Source organism: Desmodus rotundus, chromosome 9 (assembly GCF_022682495.2).
Source record: "Desmodus rotundus isolate HL8 chromosome 9, HLdesRot8A.1, whole genome shotgun sequence".
Taxonomy (NCBI): domain Eukaryota; kingdom Metazoa; phylum Chordata; class Mammalia; order Chiroptera; family Phyllostomidae; genus Desmodus; species Desmodus rotundus.
In genome coordinates this window covers 107,481,442-107,500,413 of record NC_071395.1, presented here as the reverse complement: position 1 = coordinate 107,500,413, position 18,972 = coordinate 107,481,442, and the positions used below count along the sequence as shown (strand labels likewise).

Here is an 18,972-nt window from a genome sequence, read left to right as displayed (position 1 = left end):
GTGCTGGGGGTTCAGAGAATCTTGAAAAACATGGACTTGCCTCTCAAGGAACTCGTATCCCAGCAGGAGAAACCAGTACCACTAGCCTTTATTCTGTCAAGGAAGGCCTGATATTGGTGGAATGAAAAATTACTATGGACTTTCTGGGGAGGAGATTAATTGAGGAGGTCAAGGACACTTGAGCTGATCTTTGGGCTGGATTTTAAAGGAGGACAGTTTTTCCAGGTAGGAAGTAGTAGAAAGATGATTTAAAGTATGGAAAAAATCAATGAGCAGAGATTCAAATTTATTACATCACTCAGTGAATAGTTATTCTAAGTGCCAGGGATTCAAGAACAAAGTCCTTGCTTAAATTTTACTGGGTGACAGATAATGAACACATTAACAAGTAAAAAATGTGTTCGGGAATGTTAAGTGCTCTTAAAGCAAAAGGCAGGGTAAGGGTGCAGAGTGACGGAGGGACATTATTGTGGGTGGGTGGCAGGGAGGGCTGACTACAGGAGGTGACATCTGAAGAGAGGCATAAATGAAGTGAGGGAGCAAACCGCGAGGATGTGCAGGGGAGCTGGGGTGAATGGAGGAAGCAACAATTGCACGTGTGAAAATGTATAATATAAACTGATGTAAATACATATTTAAAATTTTGAAGTAAAACAAAGATGAACATTTTTAATAAAATAATTTTTTATACATAAAATTTAAGTTATCTTGATTTTTTAAAGTTTACAAAAGGATTTTTAAAAAAAATCTCACGAAGCCCTGGCAGGTGTGGCTCAGTGGACTGAGCACCGGACTGTGAAGCAAAGGGTCACCAGTTTGAGTCCCAGTCAGGGTACATGCCTGGGTTGTGGACCAGGTCTCCCAGCAGGGGGTACGTGAGAAGCAACCACACATTGATGTGTCTCTCCCTTTCTGTCTCCCTCCTTTACTCTCTCTCTAAAAATAAGTAAATATTAAAAAAAAAAATTCTCACCAAGGACACACTTACTGATTTTAGGGAGGGGGAAGGGGGAAAGAGAGTGAGGGAGAGAAACATCATTGTGAGAGAGAAACATCAATTAGTTGCCTCTTGTATGCCCCCCACAGGGGATGGAATCCACAACCTAGGTATATGCCCTAACCAGGAACTGAACCACGATCCTTTTCGTTTATGGGACGGTGCTCCAACCAACTGAGCCATGCTGGCCAGGCACAAAAGGGGGTTTTTTTTAATATTTTATTTATTTATTTTTGGAGAATGGGAAAGGGAGGAAGAGCAACAGTGATGTGAGAGAGAAACATCACTTGGTTGCCTTTCAAATGCCTCAAACCAGGGACCGGGCCTTGCAACCCAGGAATTGAACCTGCGACCTTTTTGTCTGTGGGACAGCGCCCAGCCAACTGAGGTGCACCAGTCAGGGCGCAAAAAGAGTTTTTATAAATTTCAAGCAGACTTTCTGTGGCATGGAATGTCTTTAGGGGTATTTTCTTTGAAAAGATAATATATTCATTTGGTTAAAAAAATGGCAATATAAAAAGATACATAATCAAGCCTTGGTCCTACCCCATCCTCCTTAGTCACCTCCATTACTTGCATTCATTTTTTAAATGTATCCTTGTTATAGAAGTATGAGCAAAACTACACATTTTTCCTCCTCATATAAAAGGCATATACTATATACACTTACATACCTTCCTATTTTTACCAGTTAAGTATTTTGAGTATCTTAGAATGTTCCTCATTTTTTTTTACTGCCACATGAAATTCTGTGTAAGTAGACGATAGTGCATTTAACCGTTCCTTTGACAGGGACACTTTGTGTCGTTTATAGAAACAGTGCTATCGTGTGATTATTCCCAAAGGTGAGATTACTAGGTCAAGGGATAGATGCATTTGTGGTTTCACTAGCTGTTGCCAAATTGCCATCAGGGGTTGTACCACTCCCATTAGCGTTATATGAGAGTATTTGTTTCTCCACAGCCTCCCCAAATGACAGGTTTTTGCCAGTGTGATTGGAGAGACTTGTATCTCATAGTTAGTTTTATTATTGAGAAGTAATTCACATGCCTTAAAACTTATCCTTTTAAAGTGTATAATTCAGTGGAGTGTAGTATATTTTACAAGGTTGTGCGACTGTCACCACTGTCTAATTCTAGAACTTTTCTTGTCTAAAGATTTTACTTATTTATTTTTAGAAAGAGGGGAATAGGGAGGGGAGAAACATTGATGTGTGAGAGATACATCAGTTGGTTGCCTCTCGCACGGCCCCAATCGGGGACCTGGCCCACAACCCAGGCACGTGCCCCAACTGGGAATCGAACCAGCGACCTTTCAGTTTGCAGGCTGGCACTCAATCCACTGAGCCACACCAGCCATGGCTAGTTTTTTGTTTTTGTTTTTTTTTAACTCTCTCTAATGGGGAAATTGGCTCTTTGCCTGTAAAGTAGTTATCAAAAACTTTCCCTCCAATCCATTATTTTTCAGTATTGCTTATGATGTATTTTTGGTTTTGTTTTTAACCACAGAGACACTTTTCTTTTGTACTCAGATTTGTTTTTTTCCTCCCATTTCCAGAGTTTTATCAGACGTCAGCTGTGTTTTAATCTAATAATTTTATGGTTTTAGTTTCTATGTTTAAATAGTTTATATGGGGATTGTCCAGATATCTAATGTGAGATATGAATTCTCCTTTTATCTTTCTTTTATCCTCACCCCTATTTATTGATTTTGGAGAGAGGGAGAGAAACAATGATGTGAGGTAGAAACACTGATTGGTTGCCTCTCATGCGCACCCCAAACAGGGACCAAACCCGCAACCTAGGCATGTGCCCTGACCGGGAATTGAACCTGTGACCTTTGTTTTATGGGACGATGCTTCAACCAACTGAGCCATACTGTCCAGGGCTCCCCTTTTATCTTTTTTTCCCAGCTAATTATCCTGTTGCTCAAAAACACTGAATTAAAAAGTCCATTTTTGCCCCACTGCTTTGAGGATTCACCTCCCACTAGAGGCAGAGGAGTAACACAGATCATTTAGGGGGAGATTCTGTTGGCAGGAGATGTAGGAGATAAGCTGAAGACGGGAGAAAGTAGAGTCAGTATTGGTTTATAGCCTTTAAGGGTTTTTTTAACTTTTGTTTTTCTGTTAGGGTTCTTAAATGCATAAGTTTTATTTTCACAAAATTAGGATAATTCTGTTTTGTATCCTACATTAGTCAGTAGGTCATGAACATTTTTTCTAAATTTTTGAATTTGTTTATTGAACAAATACTTGATGAGGACCTACCACCATTCGCCAGGCTGTGGTTTTAGATACTGGGGGTACACAAACAAAACCGTGTCCTCAAGGATCTTACATTCTATAAAGAAAGTTATAGAAGTTATATATGTGAGGGTTAAGTGTGCTGTAAAGAAATGTTAAGCTGAGTGAAGGCCTAGATAATGACATGTTAATTTAGGGGGAAGTGAGCCAGGCAAAAATCTCAGTAAGAAAGTGACTTTTGAGCAAAGACTTGAATAGAGGAGGAGAGAGTCCTGCCAATACATGGAGAAAAAAAAAAAGTATTCAAAGCAGTGTAAGGAGCACGAGCTGCAGGAGTCTTGCGGCAAAAGCACAGCATACGTGGAATGATGGGAAGAAGAGTGAGGATGCGGGCTCTCCTGCGTCAGAGTGAGCAAGGGGGAGAATGGGAGGAGATGAGACCAGAGAGTGCCCCGGTGGCTGTATGATAAAGGGCATTGTAGGTAGACTGTGGGAAAGATTTTAGGCTTTACTCCCATAAAGTTTTGAGCAGAAGAGGGACATGATCTGACTTAACTTTCTAAAAGCTTTACACTGATTGCTTTTTGGAGGATATAATAGATTTGAGAAGGATGAGACATAACCTAGGAGACTGGTTAGATACCTGCTCTTCCGTTAATCTCAGAGGGGACGGTGGCTTGGATCAGAATGGTAGCAGTGGAGGTGCTGAGAAGTGGTTGGACTGTGGGCGTATTTGGAACATGGAGCGAGCAGGAGTTGCTGATAGTTCGGCTAAAGAGTGAGACTGACTTGAAGTGCTGCTCTGAGAAACTGCACTGAGTGTGGAACCACTCACTGAGATCGGGCCTGCCGAAGAGCCAGTGGGTCTTTGGAAGGTGGGAGGGTTGCTTTGGGATGTGCTAAATTTCAGATGCCTAACAAACATCCAAGAGAAGATACAGAGTAGCGGTTGAATTTTAGGTCTGAAGTTCAAGGGAAATGTTGGAGTAAATGGGATATCTTTTACAGCTGGAATTCTGGTGGAGGAACCAGCAAAGAACACTGAAAAGGATCGGCTGGTAAGAGAGGATAAAAATCAATGCGTGTATTTCTAAGTTCAGAAAAGGATAAATGAAACTGAAATAGAAAGTGACCAGTAGTAGCCAACAGAGAGTAGAGGATCAGGGAGGCCGACTGAAAAAAATAAGTGTTTCAAGGAGGAAGGAGTAATTGGTTGTATTAAATATGGCTTAAGAGGTCGAAGAGGAGACTTGACCGCTGCATTTGGCGGTGGGAAGTTGTCAGTGGCAGGGTAGTGTTGGTACGAAGGTATATTGGTGCGGTATGTGTCCTCTTCCATCAGGACGGTGTTATCATAGTGGACTGTCCACTCGTCATCGATGATTAGTCACTTGGGTAGTTCTCAGTTCTTCAGGTATGTCAGATGCCCAGATTCAGATGCGCAGGGTGTGTGTGAGAGCATCGTGAAGCGGTCATTCATATAGGTCGATGGCTCGTGGGTGTTTGAGTTAAGGGAAGGTAGCAGAGTGAAAACAGAAGACATTGGAGTCTGGCCTGTTGCACCAGCCTGTGCCAGTAGCTCTGACTTGGGCTAAGTGACTTAACTTTTCTGAGCCTGTTCTCATTTAAAAGATAAGATTTTGTGAGGATTAAAATAAACGAGCACCCAGCATAGTGCTCATTTTTGTTGTTTGTTTATAAGGAAAGTAAGAATTGCTTTCTTTAAAAGGCCAGTGCTGTTCATTGATAACGTTAGTTAACAGGAGGCAGGTTTTGGGGGTGGGACCGAAGAAAAGAAAACGAGTTCTCTTGGGAACGTGCTCCATAAGGAGATCCATATGGGGATTTTTTTCAGTGATAAGAAAGCCTAAGGGAAGATAGATAAATTTTGTGATTTTTAAATTTAATTCCATTGTAATCAAAGCATATATTTTGTATGATTTGAATCATTTTAAGTATAAAAGACTTGGCCCAGAATATGGTCTAGCTCAGTAAATGTTCTCTATATCCTTGAAAAAATTGTGAATTCTGCTCTTGGGTGGAGTGCACTCTGAAGCTCAGTTTACGTAAAGAAGTTGATAAGATTGTTTGTCTTTCACATGCTAACTGTTTTTTCTCTAGTTCTATGCATTATTGAGTGAGGGGTGTTGAACTCTCCAGTTGTCAATTCTGGGTTTGTCTATTCTCTTAGTTCAGTCAGTTTTTGCTTAATCTCTTGAAGCTCTGTTAATATGTGTGTAAACATTTAGGTATTTTATGTCCTGTTGAAGAGTTACCATAACAAAAGGACCATCTTTATTGCAGGTAATATTCCTTGCTCTGAAATCTGTTTTGTCTGATGATAATATACAATTATTCCAGCTTTCTTTTGATTATTGTTAGTATGTTACATCTTTCCTCATTTTTGCTTGTAATCCCTTTCTGGCTCTATATTTACAGTCAAATGGATTTCGATAGACAGCATATAATAGTTGGATCTTGTTTATTTAATCAAATCTGACAGCATCTGCCTCTTAATTGGAATGTTTAGACCATTCATGTGTAACGTGATCGTTGGTGTGCTTGGGTTTAAATCTGCCATCCCCGTTGTTTTCTCGTTGCCTCATCTGTTTTTATGGTTCCACGTTACCTTCTTCGGTAGTGTGTCAGCCGTACCATCGTTTCGTTATCTCGGTGGTGGATTGAGGGCTCGCTGTGGGAGAGCAGGAACCGCTCCTCGGGCAGCGCGAGGCCGTACCGCAGCGTGTTTCCACTTCCTCACCCTCAGCCTTTGTGGTGGTGTTTCCATACTTTCACCTCTACCTCGAAGACGTGCACGTTCAAAATGGGATCTAAACCCCACAAATTGTTGGCTTTTTTTCTTTAAACGGCCGGTTATCTTTCAAAAAATATTTTAGAATAAGAATATATCAGATGTCTTTTATAGTTACATGTTTTTTATTCATTTGTATAGGTTAAAATTTTCTGCCTGATGTCATTTTTCTTTTGCCTGAAATACTTCTTTCAACATTTCGTGTAGTGCTGGCTTGCTGAGGATGACTTCTTTTAGCTCTTGTATTTCTGGAAGACGCAGCGGCAGCAGCACTGGCCGTAACGGGCATGATGGAGCCTGCCTGGAGACCAGGCAGAGCTCTGGGACTTCATGTGTCCACCATCTGCGGACCTCCCTTCCAGCCAGTACTGACATCTCAGAGTCCGTGTCCCCTGAACTGCATTCACAGAGTTCTCCAGTCCCCATTCTCAGTGCTAAATAAGTATTCTTCAGCAAGCCCTTTTTGTTTCAAGATACCATTTTTGTACTTTTATTCTTCCCTCCTGGCTACCAGGAAACCTTGGGGTTCTACAGTATTTGGTTTTAGGGTTTTTTAAATTTTATTTTTAAGTTCTAATTTTACATGATAAGATCTTAAACTCTGAAATTTCTCCCTTTGATCTTTGCAAGCTTATTTTATTATTTAGTTTAGTTTGTATCCCAAAAAAGGATAAGGTCCCTCCTCTGTGTTCACATGGAACCTATACATAGCTCCATCTGTAATGTAATTTTTTACTAGTGGTTAAGAGCCTAGATTCTGGAGCAAGACTGGCTGACTTCGGTTTCTGGCTTAACCACTTAATAACGGGATAACCTTTGGCAAATTTTATAAGCTTTCTGGACCTCATTTCTTTAATTTAAAAATGGATCTAATTATATAATCTTACCTCCTGAGATAATGCAAATAACGTACATTTAATCTTCAAAATCCAGTGAGTTCTGTTTTATAGAAAAATGCAGTAACTTTGATTTGATCCTGTTGAGGGTATAACTAATGGAAGACTCTTCAAATATAAAGAATTTGGGAGGGGATTACATAATTTATTACTATGTTGATGCCATCTAATCCCACCCCTTTATTGAATTTCCTGAGGTAACACTGGCTAACAAAATTATAAAGATTTCAGCCCTGGCTGGTGTAGCTCAGTGGATTGAGTGCCAGCCTGCAAACCAAGGGGTCCCCAGTTTGATTCCCAGTCGTGGCACATGCCTGGGTTGCAGGCCAGGTCCCTGGTTGGGGGCATGTGAGAGGTAACCCATCGATGTATCTCTCATACATCAGTGTTTCTCTCCCTCTCTTTCTCCCTCCCTTCCCACCTCTCTAAAAATAAATAAAATCTCAAAAAAAATAATACAGGTTTCAGGTGCACAGTTCAATACCTCATCTGTACACTGTATCTCCCCACCCCAATCAAGTCTCCGCCCACCCCCACCCATCCCTCTGTGCACGGCTCCGCTCTCCCCTCCCCGCAGCAGTCTGCACACTGTCGTCCGAGAGCTTTTTCTTTTTTGCTCAGTCCCTCTACCTCCCCCAAGCCCCCTCCCCACTGCTAACTAATTTTTAATTATTTTTTCTAGCACAAGACAAGGAAGATTTGTAGATTTAGTTATTTGGAAAATAGACTAAAAATAACACATTTGATTTCTGTCCAATAAATGTTATTTAAGGAAACATGATTTTCTCCAGTATTTGTTGTTTTTGTGTGTGTGTGAGAGTCCATTTGACTTACGGGCTACAATGAATTGCAATATTCCTTACTTAAAAAGCCATCCTCTTGAATTATCAGGGAGGTCACTTTATAAATTATATAATTGTGTAACAACTATACTGTACATCTGAAACTAATATAATATTGAGTGTAAACTGTAATTGAAAATTTAAATTAAAAAATATATTTATGATAAAGATTTTTATAGGCATTCTTGAAAGAGTAATTTTCCCCATTTAAACTTATTCAAGAAATTGATATGACTATATAAAAATAATAAAATCTAAAGGAAGACAATAAAACGAGGTGTTTACATTGAATGTCAAATGGTTAGTGTCTGCATTATATTAAGAATACATTTTGCAGATAGAGAAGTGAGCAAAAGGATGGAACTAGCCTGTAATGAGGGGCGTGTGGAGGGTGTGTGTCCTCTTGTATTAAAAACATAACAGATTGGACCTTGGCTCGTGTGGCTCAGTGGATTGGGTGTCGTCCACAAACCAGTTCGGTTCCTGGTCAGGGTGCGTGCCTGTGTCATGGGCCAGGTGCCTGGCTGGGGACGTGTGAGAGACGATTGACCCATGTTTCTCTTGCACATCGATGTTTCTCTCCCTCTCTTTCTCCCTCCCTCCCCCTCTCTCTAAAAAATAAATCTCTTTAAAAAAACATACAGATTGACGTAATTTTGAAATACCAGTAGTATGTCAGACTGCGATGAGCTTGAGGTGAAAGTGCAATCATACGTGGCCAGGCCTTGTCAACTGCAAGGACCATTTTAGAAAGTCAAATAACAACAGTACAAGGCAAGACCCATGCAGGTTTACATTTCTTGGACTTAATAATACCACTTACTAGAATTTGTAGATAAATTTCAGTCAAAGCTTAAAGGATATATTCAAGAAGATTTTAAGTATAAAAGTACACATAAATCAGTTGGGGCTTTCCTAAATATTGGGGTGTTTGGCATTCATTCCCCCATCTTCTCTGACCAGCACCTGTCACATGTTCCCCGTCATTTTCTGTTCATAGATGGAGTATGGAACTGGTTTGTATTTTTTCATGAGAGCCATTTACAGGTTAATCACACACTCCTCTCTCCCCGCTCTATTACCAAGTTTGTTTGGAAGCCAGAGAAAACTATGTCCTGAATCATAGGCTTCTGATAGCAGAGCTCCAAAAAAAAAAAAAGAAAAAAGTTTGGTGCGTTAGTGGAGCAAAAACACAATGAGACCACACACTTGGCAGTGACGAGTTCTGCTTAGGAATGTAAATTCTGGGACCCACCATTCTACTCACGCAGTTTTCCCCCCTCTCTCCCTCCCACCCACTCTTCACCGCCCGCCTCCCCCATTCTCCCCCACCATCCTGTTGGAGTAATATGCTCTGTGATGTGGAACCCTTTCTCTTAATGCTTGCAAGCAGAGGATGAAGAAGAGGATGAAAGAAAAACCTGCTGACTCCTCAGGAGAGAGAAGCAGCGGTGAGCGTGCTGCCGAGTTTACGGAGTCCATGGTTATTTTAAGAAGAACATTGTCCATCCCCCATGTCACGCTGGTGCTAAGTTTCTAAACACATCATTTGTGCTCCAGATACGGATACAGGGAGCTGTGGCACTTGGGACTGCCCGTGGAAGATCCGGCTCTAGGGGTCAGCACTTTCCAGGCCTGCAGCATGACCAGGACGTGGCGTGTGCTTTTGGGTGTGTTTAAATGGCTGCTTTGTAACGTACATAAGCCTTGAAGGGCTTGTTGCCAATTTCTCGTCCCCACAACAATGTTAAGATTATTGTATGAGATGCTGAACTGTTGAGAAATTCTTGCATAGCGATAATTATTTTAAAAGATACCTTTGGTATGGATGGAGGTACGGAGATGACTTTCCTAAGCAAGTGGCAGTGGCACTTCCACGGCGTTCTGGAGCCAACAGAGTGGCAGGCTCAGGGTGAATGCTTTAGGTGTGGGGTGTGGGGCCGAGCTGAGCCTGCACTCGTGAGTGTGAATAATGATGGAGTTTCGTAATGGAAACCTGATGTATGATCCCCATTTAATGGTTGCGTGGTACATACTTCTTGTTTTGTGGTCTTATAACGTGTGTGTAGTCAGTGAGGGGGGTGGTGAGCTCAGCTGGACAGCAGGGCTGGAAATGGGCGTGGTTGAAATCCTGTGACGAAACCTGTGTGGCCAGGTTCTGTTTGTGAGCCTTGACACGGGCGATGTAGGTGTTGCACTTTTTTTTCCTCTATTTTTCATTGGCCTGTTGAACATTGTTCTGGGGTTTTTTTCCTTCCTCTTACCTCACCCAAAATAGTTTTACATTACTATGAGCACATAACACTTAGGAATTGTTTAAATTTTATTTATTAAATAAATGAACAAAGTCGGCATCAGATGGACGAATCTTGGCCATAGCTTTGCAAAGTTGGCAGACCTTGATAATGAGCAATAATTCGTCCTGCATTTTTTTAAAAGATTTTATTTATTTATTTTTAGAGAGGGGAAGGGAGAGAAAAAGAGAGGGAAGAAAAACATCGGTGTGTGGTTGCCTCTCAAGCATCCCCTGCTGGAGACCTGGCCCGCAGCCCAGGCCTGTGCCCTGACTGGGAATTGAACTGGTGACCCTTTGGTTTGTAGGCTGACACTCAATCCACTGAGCCACACCAACCAGGACTTAATTATTATTATTTTTTAAACCACAATACAGATGCAGCTGTTTTCTCTCTGTGAACAGTTGAATATGTAAATCACCTCCTGCCTCCTGTGGGACATGGGTGTCCCAGTGACTGCGAACCAGCTGTTGGGTATTCTGACTTAACAGCTTGCTCGTAGTTGGCTGCTCACTCCCCGGGAAGCAGTACTGGCTGCTCCAGGGACAGAGCGGAATAGAGTACAGGGGGAGGGTTTTCGCAAGGCCTCTAGTGGCCCGGTTTGAATTTGTTGAGATGTTTCTGCTTTGGCTTTTTCCTATAGATGCGTGAGTTCATCTGCTTCGATTTTTCACAAGTGACTCATCTTCCTGTCATATTGTCTTAGACTACAATGTCTTAAGATTCTTTGGGTCGCTGCTGCGAAGTTCCTCCCACCACATGTGTCAGTAGGAGAAAACAGTAACATTCGAGCTCAGGCCTGTTTCTGTCTCATGCTGATTGATTTCCGTGGTACACAGAAAACTTTGCTTCTTCCTGAAAATGACATTTTAGTGATCCATTGTTTTCTGTGGGAGGAAGCTTATGATCTCCTTTTCTTCCCTTTCCAGAGGGGATCTGGAAGAGTTGTAAGCAAGACACCATTTCTGTAAGAAAATTTTGGATAGCAGAAGTTCTGGATAACAGGTAAAGTGTATTTAAACTTCTTTGATGATGCTGGAAATCACCTATAATCTGCAGAAGTAAATTGGGAGAGAGGAGGAGAAAAGCTAGGTGTACTTAATGTCACGGGTAGCATTAGGGATTTTATAAATATTACCTTATTTAGATGGTTTTTACCAGGATTCTGGACATAGTTCTAAGAGTCTCCGAATAAAAGTATCTTTCCAAATGCTGTTTTAAGTGGGTTTGCCTATTGATTGGATTTAGTATCCTCACCGTTCAATTTGCAGATACCTTTTTAACATTCGCCATGAACGTAATACAGAATCTTTTTAATTATTATTTTTTAGTTGCGTGTTTTTAGCGAGAGGAAGCGGGGAGAAAGAGACAGACGTCAGTCTGTTGTTCCATGTATTTATGCATCATTGATTGATTCTTGTGTGCGCCCTGACCGGGGATCAAACCTCCAGCCTTTGCGTGTTGGGTGGGATAATGCTCTAACCAACTGAGGGACCTGGCCAGGGCCTTTTTTTTTTTTTTTTTTTTAATCCTCACTTGAGGATATGTTTTTATTGATTTTTAGAGAGAGAAACATTGATATTAGAGAGAAACATCGATCAGTTGCCTCCTGTACACGCCCTCTTTGGGGATCAAACCCATGACCTTTTGGTGTATGGGACAACACTCCATCCAACTGAGCCACTTGGCCAGGGCCAGCCAGGGCCTTTTTAATTATTTTTAAATATTTTAATTTATTTTTAGAGAAAGTGGGGGAAGAAACATCAATGTGTGGTTGCCTCTCGCACACCCCGAATTGAAGACCTGGCCCGAAACCCAGGCATGTGCCCTGACTGGGAATGGAATGGGCAACCTTTTGCTTTGCAGGGCAACATCCCAATCCACTGAGCCACACCAATCAGGGCCTTTTAAATTATTTTCAATACTTTGTCACCAAGTCTAAAATTTAAGTTTCCTAATAAGGTACTTCTTCACAATAGAGTCTAGCCCAAGTGTCTCCATTATGTGGTAGTCTTATCATGACGGGACCATTTTATTTTCTTTTTCTTAAGATTTTATTTACTTATTTTTAGAGAGTGAGGAAGGGAGAGAGAAAGAGAGGGAGAGAAACATCAGTGTGTGGTTGCCTCTCCTGTACCCCCCGACCGGGGACCTGGCCTGCAACCCAGGCATGTGCCCTGACTGGGAATCGAACCAGTGACCCTTTGGTTAGCAGGCTGGCAGCACTCAATCCACTGAGCCGCACCAGCTGGGGCTGGACCAAATATTTTCTTATTTTTTATCTGTATCTCACAAAGTTTTGAAGGCCTTATGAAATAATAGTTTGTATAAAGAATCTAGTATACTGTGTCTGAGAAATAGATCTAAAGTGATAGCTATAATTTTACCCTTTGAACTAGTGAAGGCATCAAAGCAAACTCGACTTTCTAATTTGGAGCCCGAACAAGTGCTAATAGACTGAGGCGAATTGTCCTACCCAAGGGTAGTAGAGTGAAATGCTGTTTATTTTAACAATCATTCTAGGATGAGCCTTGAAGTTAGATTGCAAGCATGCAGAAAAATAGTTCCTAGAGATACCAGTGAAAAATTTAATTGTTAAAATCTTCATATTTGTTGATGCTTCCTTGGGTGTTTTTCTGTCTTTATCAGGCCACGCCAGTTCAGTCGCCATGAGCTGGAGCTTCCTGACTCGCCTGCTAGAGGAGATCCACAACCACTCCACGTTTGTGGGGAAGATCTGGCTCACCGTGCTCATCGTCTTCCGGATTGTCCTCACAGCTGTAGGCGGGGAGTCCATCTACTACGACGAGCAGAGCAAATTCGTGTGCAACACGGAGCAGCCAGGCTGCGAGAACGTCTGCTACGATGCCTTCGCGCCCCTCTCCCATGTGCGCTTCTGGGTGTTCCAGATCATCCTGGTGGCGACCCCCTCGGTGATGTACCTGGGCTACGCCATTCATAAGATCGCCAAGATGGAGCACGGCGAAGCAGACAAGAAGGCAGCTCGGAGCAAACCCTATGCAATGCGCTGGAAACAGCACCGGGCTCTGGAAGAAACAGAAGAGGACCATGAAGAGGATCCCATGATGTATCCAGAAATGGAATTAGAAAGTGAAAAAGAAAATAAAGAGCAGAACCAACCTAAACCCAAGCATGACGGCCGACGGCGGATTCGGGAGGATGGTCTCATGAAGATCTATGTGATGCAGTTGCTGGCAAGGACCGTGTTTGAGGTGGGCTTTCTGATAGGGCAGTATTTTCTCTACGGCTTCCAAGTGCACCCGTCTTACGTGTGCAGCAGAATCCCTTGCCCTCACAAGATAGACTGCTTTATTTCTAGACCCACGGAGAAGACCATCTTCCTTCTGATAATGTACGGTGTTACAGGCCTTTGCCTGTTGCTTAACATTTGGGAGATGCTTCATTTAGGGTTTGGGACAATTCGAGACTCACTAAACAGTAAAAGGAGGGAACTGGAAGACCCGGGTGTTTATAATTATCCTTTCACTTGGAATACACCATCTGCTCCCCCTGGCTATAACATTGCTGTCAAACCGGATCAAATCCAGTACACCGAATTGTCCAATGCTAAGATCGCCTACAAGCAAAACAAAGCCAACATCGCCCAGGAACAACAGTACGGCAGCCATGAGGAGCACCTCCCAGCTGACCTGGAGACTCTGCAGCGGGAGATCAGAATGGCTCAGGAACGCTTGGATCTAGCAATCCAGGCCTACAGTCACCAAAACAACCCCCATGTTCCCCGGGAAAAAAAAGCCAAAGTGGGGTCTAAAGCTGGGTCCAACAAAAGCAGTGCAAGTAGCAAATCAGGGAATGGGAAGACCTCCGTCTGGATTTAATCTTGGCTGGGCTTAAAACTTGTGCTTTTCATAGTTTATAGTAAGCAACGGCTCACTGAATAATGACTTCCATTGAGTAAACATTTGGCTCTGGTTATCTTCAGGGATGCTGTTGGCTTGTGGTCCAAGCTCAGGGGACTCTGAGGGCAGGGCTGGGACAGGGGAAAAGGAGGGAAGCATAGTGCTCCTGGGCACGTGTTCCAGACATGTTCCGGTAATAATACAGTTACAGAACTTTACCTCTGTGTCTTCCAGATCCGGAAAAGAACAGATATATTTAAATCATTCTTGCTGAACGGTTTTTGTATGTACAGTATTACGTTTTTTTGGGTTTTTTTTTAAGTATGAGACCTTTTTTTTTTTCGTATGAGAACTTTTTTTTGTACTTGTACATTGGACCACTGTAGTTACACTTTTATATTAAAGGGGGGAAAATCCCAAGGTAATGCCTACTAGGCCAGTGTTCTTACTTTGTTCAACAAAATATACTCTGGGTTTCAAGTTTTAATAGATGCTACACCTAATAAAAGTGCCTCTTGTGTTGCAGGGATGAGTTCAAATATGTAAGGAGAAGGAGAAATTCGGGTTTCAGCCTTAGAAAGTAAATCCATAGTAAGGGATTGAGATTTTCCCTTCTTTACGTGAGAAATCTTTGAATCTCATTCATGTGGCCAGAGTTGTATCTAGTCTTTGAAAACCTGTTTGTATTTTCAAAGGAGACAAATTGTTCACTGCAGATTTCCTTTACGTATCAAGCATTGCCAGTGTATGTTTCAATGGTGTGTATCTAACTTAGGCGCTGTAGCAACGTGGAGACCTTGTTGAGAATCATTATGAAGATCCCTCTATCACAGAGCAAAGCCATGCTTGGAACATGAGCCCTAATAGGATGTCTCGTTGTGGCCCTGTTGGATTGGCCTTAAATCTCTATCCAGAAACCTGCTTCGCTGTAGTTTCTTAAGAAACTGAGGATGGATATTTCCTATATATGTTAATGTTAGAAATACAGACATTTCCTTGTAAGCCAAGAATGCTCAAAGCTACTTGTGCTGCATATGGCAAAAGGCCTGAATTCAAATTCCTTATTTTTTATAATTTACTGTGGAATTTTTATAATTTGCATACTTCTGCCAGTGTAGGTTTCTGCCTGGAAGACCGGTCAGACCAGGGATTTTATCTATAAATAGACCTAAAGAGAATTTCAGTATTTATTCCCCACAGACATATTAGTAAGCATATCTGTTTGTCAGCGGCAAACATTATTGCTCACGTCAGCACTCACACTTTGCGATATTTTATTGCCTTTTTTAACCTCGTGTTATGTTGGAGAGCTTTGCCCTCCCCGTTCACATCATTTGTCTTGCAGTTTATGAGCGGCTGCTGAGTAAGAGCTTGGTAGGGACTGAAAGCAGGGGGCAGGGGGCTTCTGCTTCACCAGCGAGCATTTCATTCTGGATGTCTCAATCTTTTCCAATAGGAGCTATATCTCAAGCCTCTTCTGACTTTGAAATTCCAAAAATAGTATTTTCTTATGTCTTAATTTAAAAATGCCAGTTGTCCATTATTTAGGAGAATCCTAGAACAGCACCTTTGCGGAGTTCTTCTTTTTTTTCTTTGTTGTTCTCCATTGCATTTCTCTCACTCCCACCTTCAAACAAAAGAAACTCAGGAAAATTTAAGCTTATTTTTCTAGCCATGCATTTACCTTTATTTTGCTGCTGCTGCTGCTGGTTTTTTTTAATCTGTGAATTCTGACCTAGAGAAGTTCCTCAGCATCTCTAAACATCTTAAGCAAAAAATAAGCTCAGATGAGACTGTAGGGGAAATTTTGGAAAAATTGTATGTATCCTGCATAATTAATAGACATGCACTGTTCCCTTCAAACCAAATGTTTAATAAAGAAATTAAATAATTCTAAGAAAACACACAAGGTTTTAAACATGTAAGCCTAGCTAAGCTAAAGAACTACCACTTAATTCTTATGTCACTAGAGCTTCAAGCAGATCTCTTAATCGAGGGACAGAAAATTCACATACACTCACATCCATGCCTTCAGAGCCTGGAGGAGAACAGCATGGCTTTGCCGGCGGAAAGCGGGGGATTTGAGCGTGATGGAGAAGGAAGGAGTCAGGCAGAAGCATCCCCTCGGTTTCTGCACACGGCGCCCCTGGTGTTTCATCTTGGCGTGTTCCGATGAGACTGTCATCCTTTGCGTCTGGGTAATCGCTCACCTTTTTAAAGTACGTAGGAAGATACCCTAAGTCACTTCACATGTGTGTACACATTTAAAAATCTTTCTGTTCTCTCACTAAAGTTTTAATTATGACATGGATTTCTCAACTCTCGCTGCTTTCTTGGTATATTTCCTTCAGCCTTGGAACATAAGAGTTTGTCAGATTCTCCCCTAGTGACATTTAGGGACCTATATTAAGAAAATGGCCCTGTCAGTGTCTAGCTTAACCCTTTGATTGGGTCTACGTTGAATCTATAAAAATATTCTGACTTTTGTTCTGGAACTGCCAGGTACTCGTATAAAAGCCTCCCAGCCATTTTTTCCTGTCCAAATCGCATTCCTGTGAATTGCTGTTCAGGGCGTGCTCTGTCATACGCTATTTACTCTCTAAACAGAAGCTGAGCGTTTAGTGCTTCACATACTAGAGTCAGGGTGTATACTGTTGGATTTATCTATCTGTGGTGTGTCCTTTGCTCCTCTTAAAATCTATTGTTCAGAGAGATTTGTAAAATGAACAGGCTTTTTTCTTAGTTCAAATTTCAAGGGAGAATTAGGTAACATTTCCCCCTAAAGAAGTGTTAAATGTACATTTTGTGGCTTGGAGTTTGCTTGGTGACATAGTTTTGCCTGTTTCGATATTTCATTTAAAACCACAAGTGTGTTATTTCATTTGAAGTCAGCTTTTCTGGGGACTTTCCTTGACTAATAATTTCTGTTGTCTATAGAATTATTTTGATAAAAATGAACTTTGCCTCCTGAAATGTTTCTGAATATTAGGACTCCTACATGTCTTTTAGGAGGTAGGAGGACACCTCTATCTTTAAAAGAAAAAAACCCATCATTAGGTACCTTAACTCTGTCATTTCTTCTTGGTATGAAGTCAGGCAGTTTTCTTTTCCAAGTCTCAGGAGCCAGTTACCTCTTGGAACTGTTACGAAGTAGTTAGGCCAAACCTGTGGTAAAAGGTATCGAAAGACAAACTATTATTGGTCATTTGTCTTGAGCTTGGAGTTTCAAGAAAAAGAAGTCGGAAGGACTGTGATGGCAGTGGCGTGTCCTTCAGGGCTCGTCGTCATAGGGAATCAGTGATGGTTCAGAAAAACCTACTTATTCTAAGCAGTTTATACCAAGAACAGAATTAAATGTTATTCCTATTAGCTATACTTTGCTTTATAAAGTTGAGCTTATGAATGTCCATCTCTGTGCTTCCTGTCTCATTTAAGAGACAGTACACTTCTAAAAATAACATGGTTTATGATAACTTTTTGGCCAGCCAGCATTCAGGAAAAGGCAAATATGTTATACTTGAACTTAATTCAAGTAATGCCTTTTTCTAAAGGAAAGGTCTTGCCTGACTGGAGAAAACTACCTGAAGTCGAAGATTAACAGTTGCTATTCATTTTAATAAAAAGGTTCCCAGTATTAGATTAATTTTATCTTTAAAAATCATGTAGCCCTGGCTGGTGTGGCTCAGTGAATTGAGCATCAGCCTGCGAATCCAAGGGTTGCCGGTTCGATTCCCAGTCCGGGTACATGCCTGGGTTGTGGACCAGGTCCCCAGTGGGGTTGTGCAAGAGGTGACCATACATTGATGTTTCTCTCCCTCTCTCTTCCTCCCTTCCCCTCTGTCTAAAAATAAATAAAATCTTTTAAGAAACTAAAATCATGTAAACTCATGAAGAGCTTTAACACCTGAAAATAATAAAGCCCTGCGCCTATACTGTACTGAGTTTGGAACCTGTATTGGAAACAAAATTGCAACTCACCTGTGGATCAAACATCTGTAATATTTCATAGTCACCATCAAATGTGAGAATCATTGAGTTGAATTACATATTTGTCACTCATTCTGGCCACACATCATGGAGAGTTTAAAAGATTTTATATGTTGCTAATGCAGTTGTGGTTTTGAATGATGATGTCAGATCAGTTTGGGTTTTGCGTGACCCGTAATACTCCAAAGTCCAGGAGTTGAAACAGGAGAAAGTCCTACTCCTGTGCGAAGTTAAAGAAGTAAGGGTTCCACATTTCAGGGTTGGCTTGCTGAGTCAACAAAAACGTGGCTATATGCTTTCAAGATTGGAAATCTTTCTCTTTATTGTACTCCCATTGTGTTTTCTTTAAGTCTTTTACAGAAGCCTCTACCTCAGGTGCTCAGTGTTACGTGTGGTTAGGATAGTGATACTGAAAAACTTAAGCTAGGACTTCCAACTTTTTAAGATAATTGAAATGTAAAATTCAGCTATTAACCAGCAATTAATCTAATGTATGGTGTACAGTTTGGGTATTGTATGAGCAGCTAAGGATTACCCCTTCTAGTGCCAAAGACCCCTTGCTGCTAATTTTGTCTGTACAGTTGATGTTAAACTTTGTGGTTGGAGACAGACTCTGTGCTCAGGGCTTTGTCTCTAGAAAGATTTTGGTTCCAAATGTTTTGTCAGTTCCAAATACAGTTTAGAAGATTCATCTGTGGTCTGTGTATCTTTTCCCAAGCTTGACGACTCAGCTGCCAGGAGATATCGTATTGAGGGTATTACCCTGTTCTTTGTGTAAAACAGTACCCGAGACCTTAGCGGTTTACGCAGAAAGCCTGAAACAAAAATCTCTTCTTGTACGTTCATTCACCTGCAAGTTGGTGTCCGTGGGAATGCATGAGCGGGAAAATTTCCAAGTAGAGGTTTGAGCCTGAGGTGCCTTTTTTTTTTTTTTTTTTTTTAAGATTTTATTTATTTATTTATTTATTTATTTTAGAGAGAGGGAAGGGGGGGTAGAAAGAAAGGGAGAGAAACATGG

General features: G+C 41.4%; 1 protein-coding gene across 3 annotated transcripts in view; it reads left to right on the top strand.

Annotated features, from left to right (window-relative positions):
- Nucleotides 1-18,756, top strand: part of GJC1 (gap junction protein gamma 1) — a 32,035-nt gene extending 13,279 nt beyond the window's left edge. For all 3 annotated transcript variants that reach the window (XM_053911847.1, XM_045190218.2, XM_045190219.2), the window contains exons 2-3: nucleotides 11,016-11,091; nucleotides 12,736-18,756. In XM_053911847.1, the coding sequence (XP_053767822.1) occupies nucleotides 12,756-13,946 (1,191 nt within the window). In that variant the 5' untranslated portion in view covers nucleotides 11,016-11,091; nucleotides 12,736-12,755 and the 3' untranslated portion in view covers nucleotides 13,947-18,756. The remainder of the gene's footprint in view (nucleotides 1-11,015; nucleotides 11,092-12,735) is intronic.
- Nucleotides 18,757-18,972: the final 216 nt, after the last annotated feature.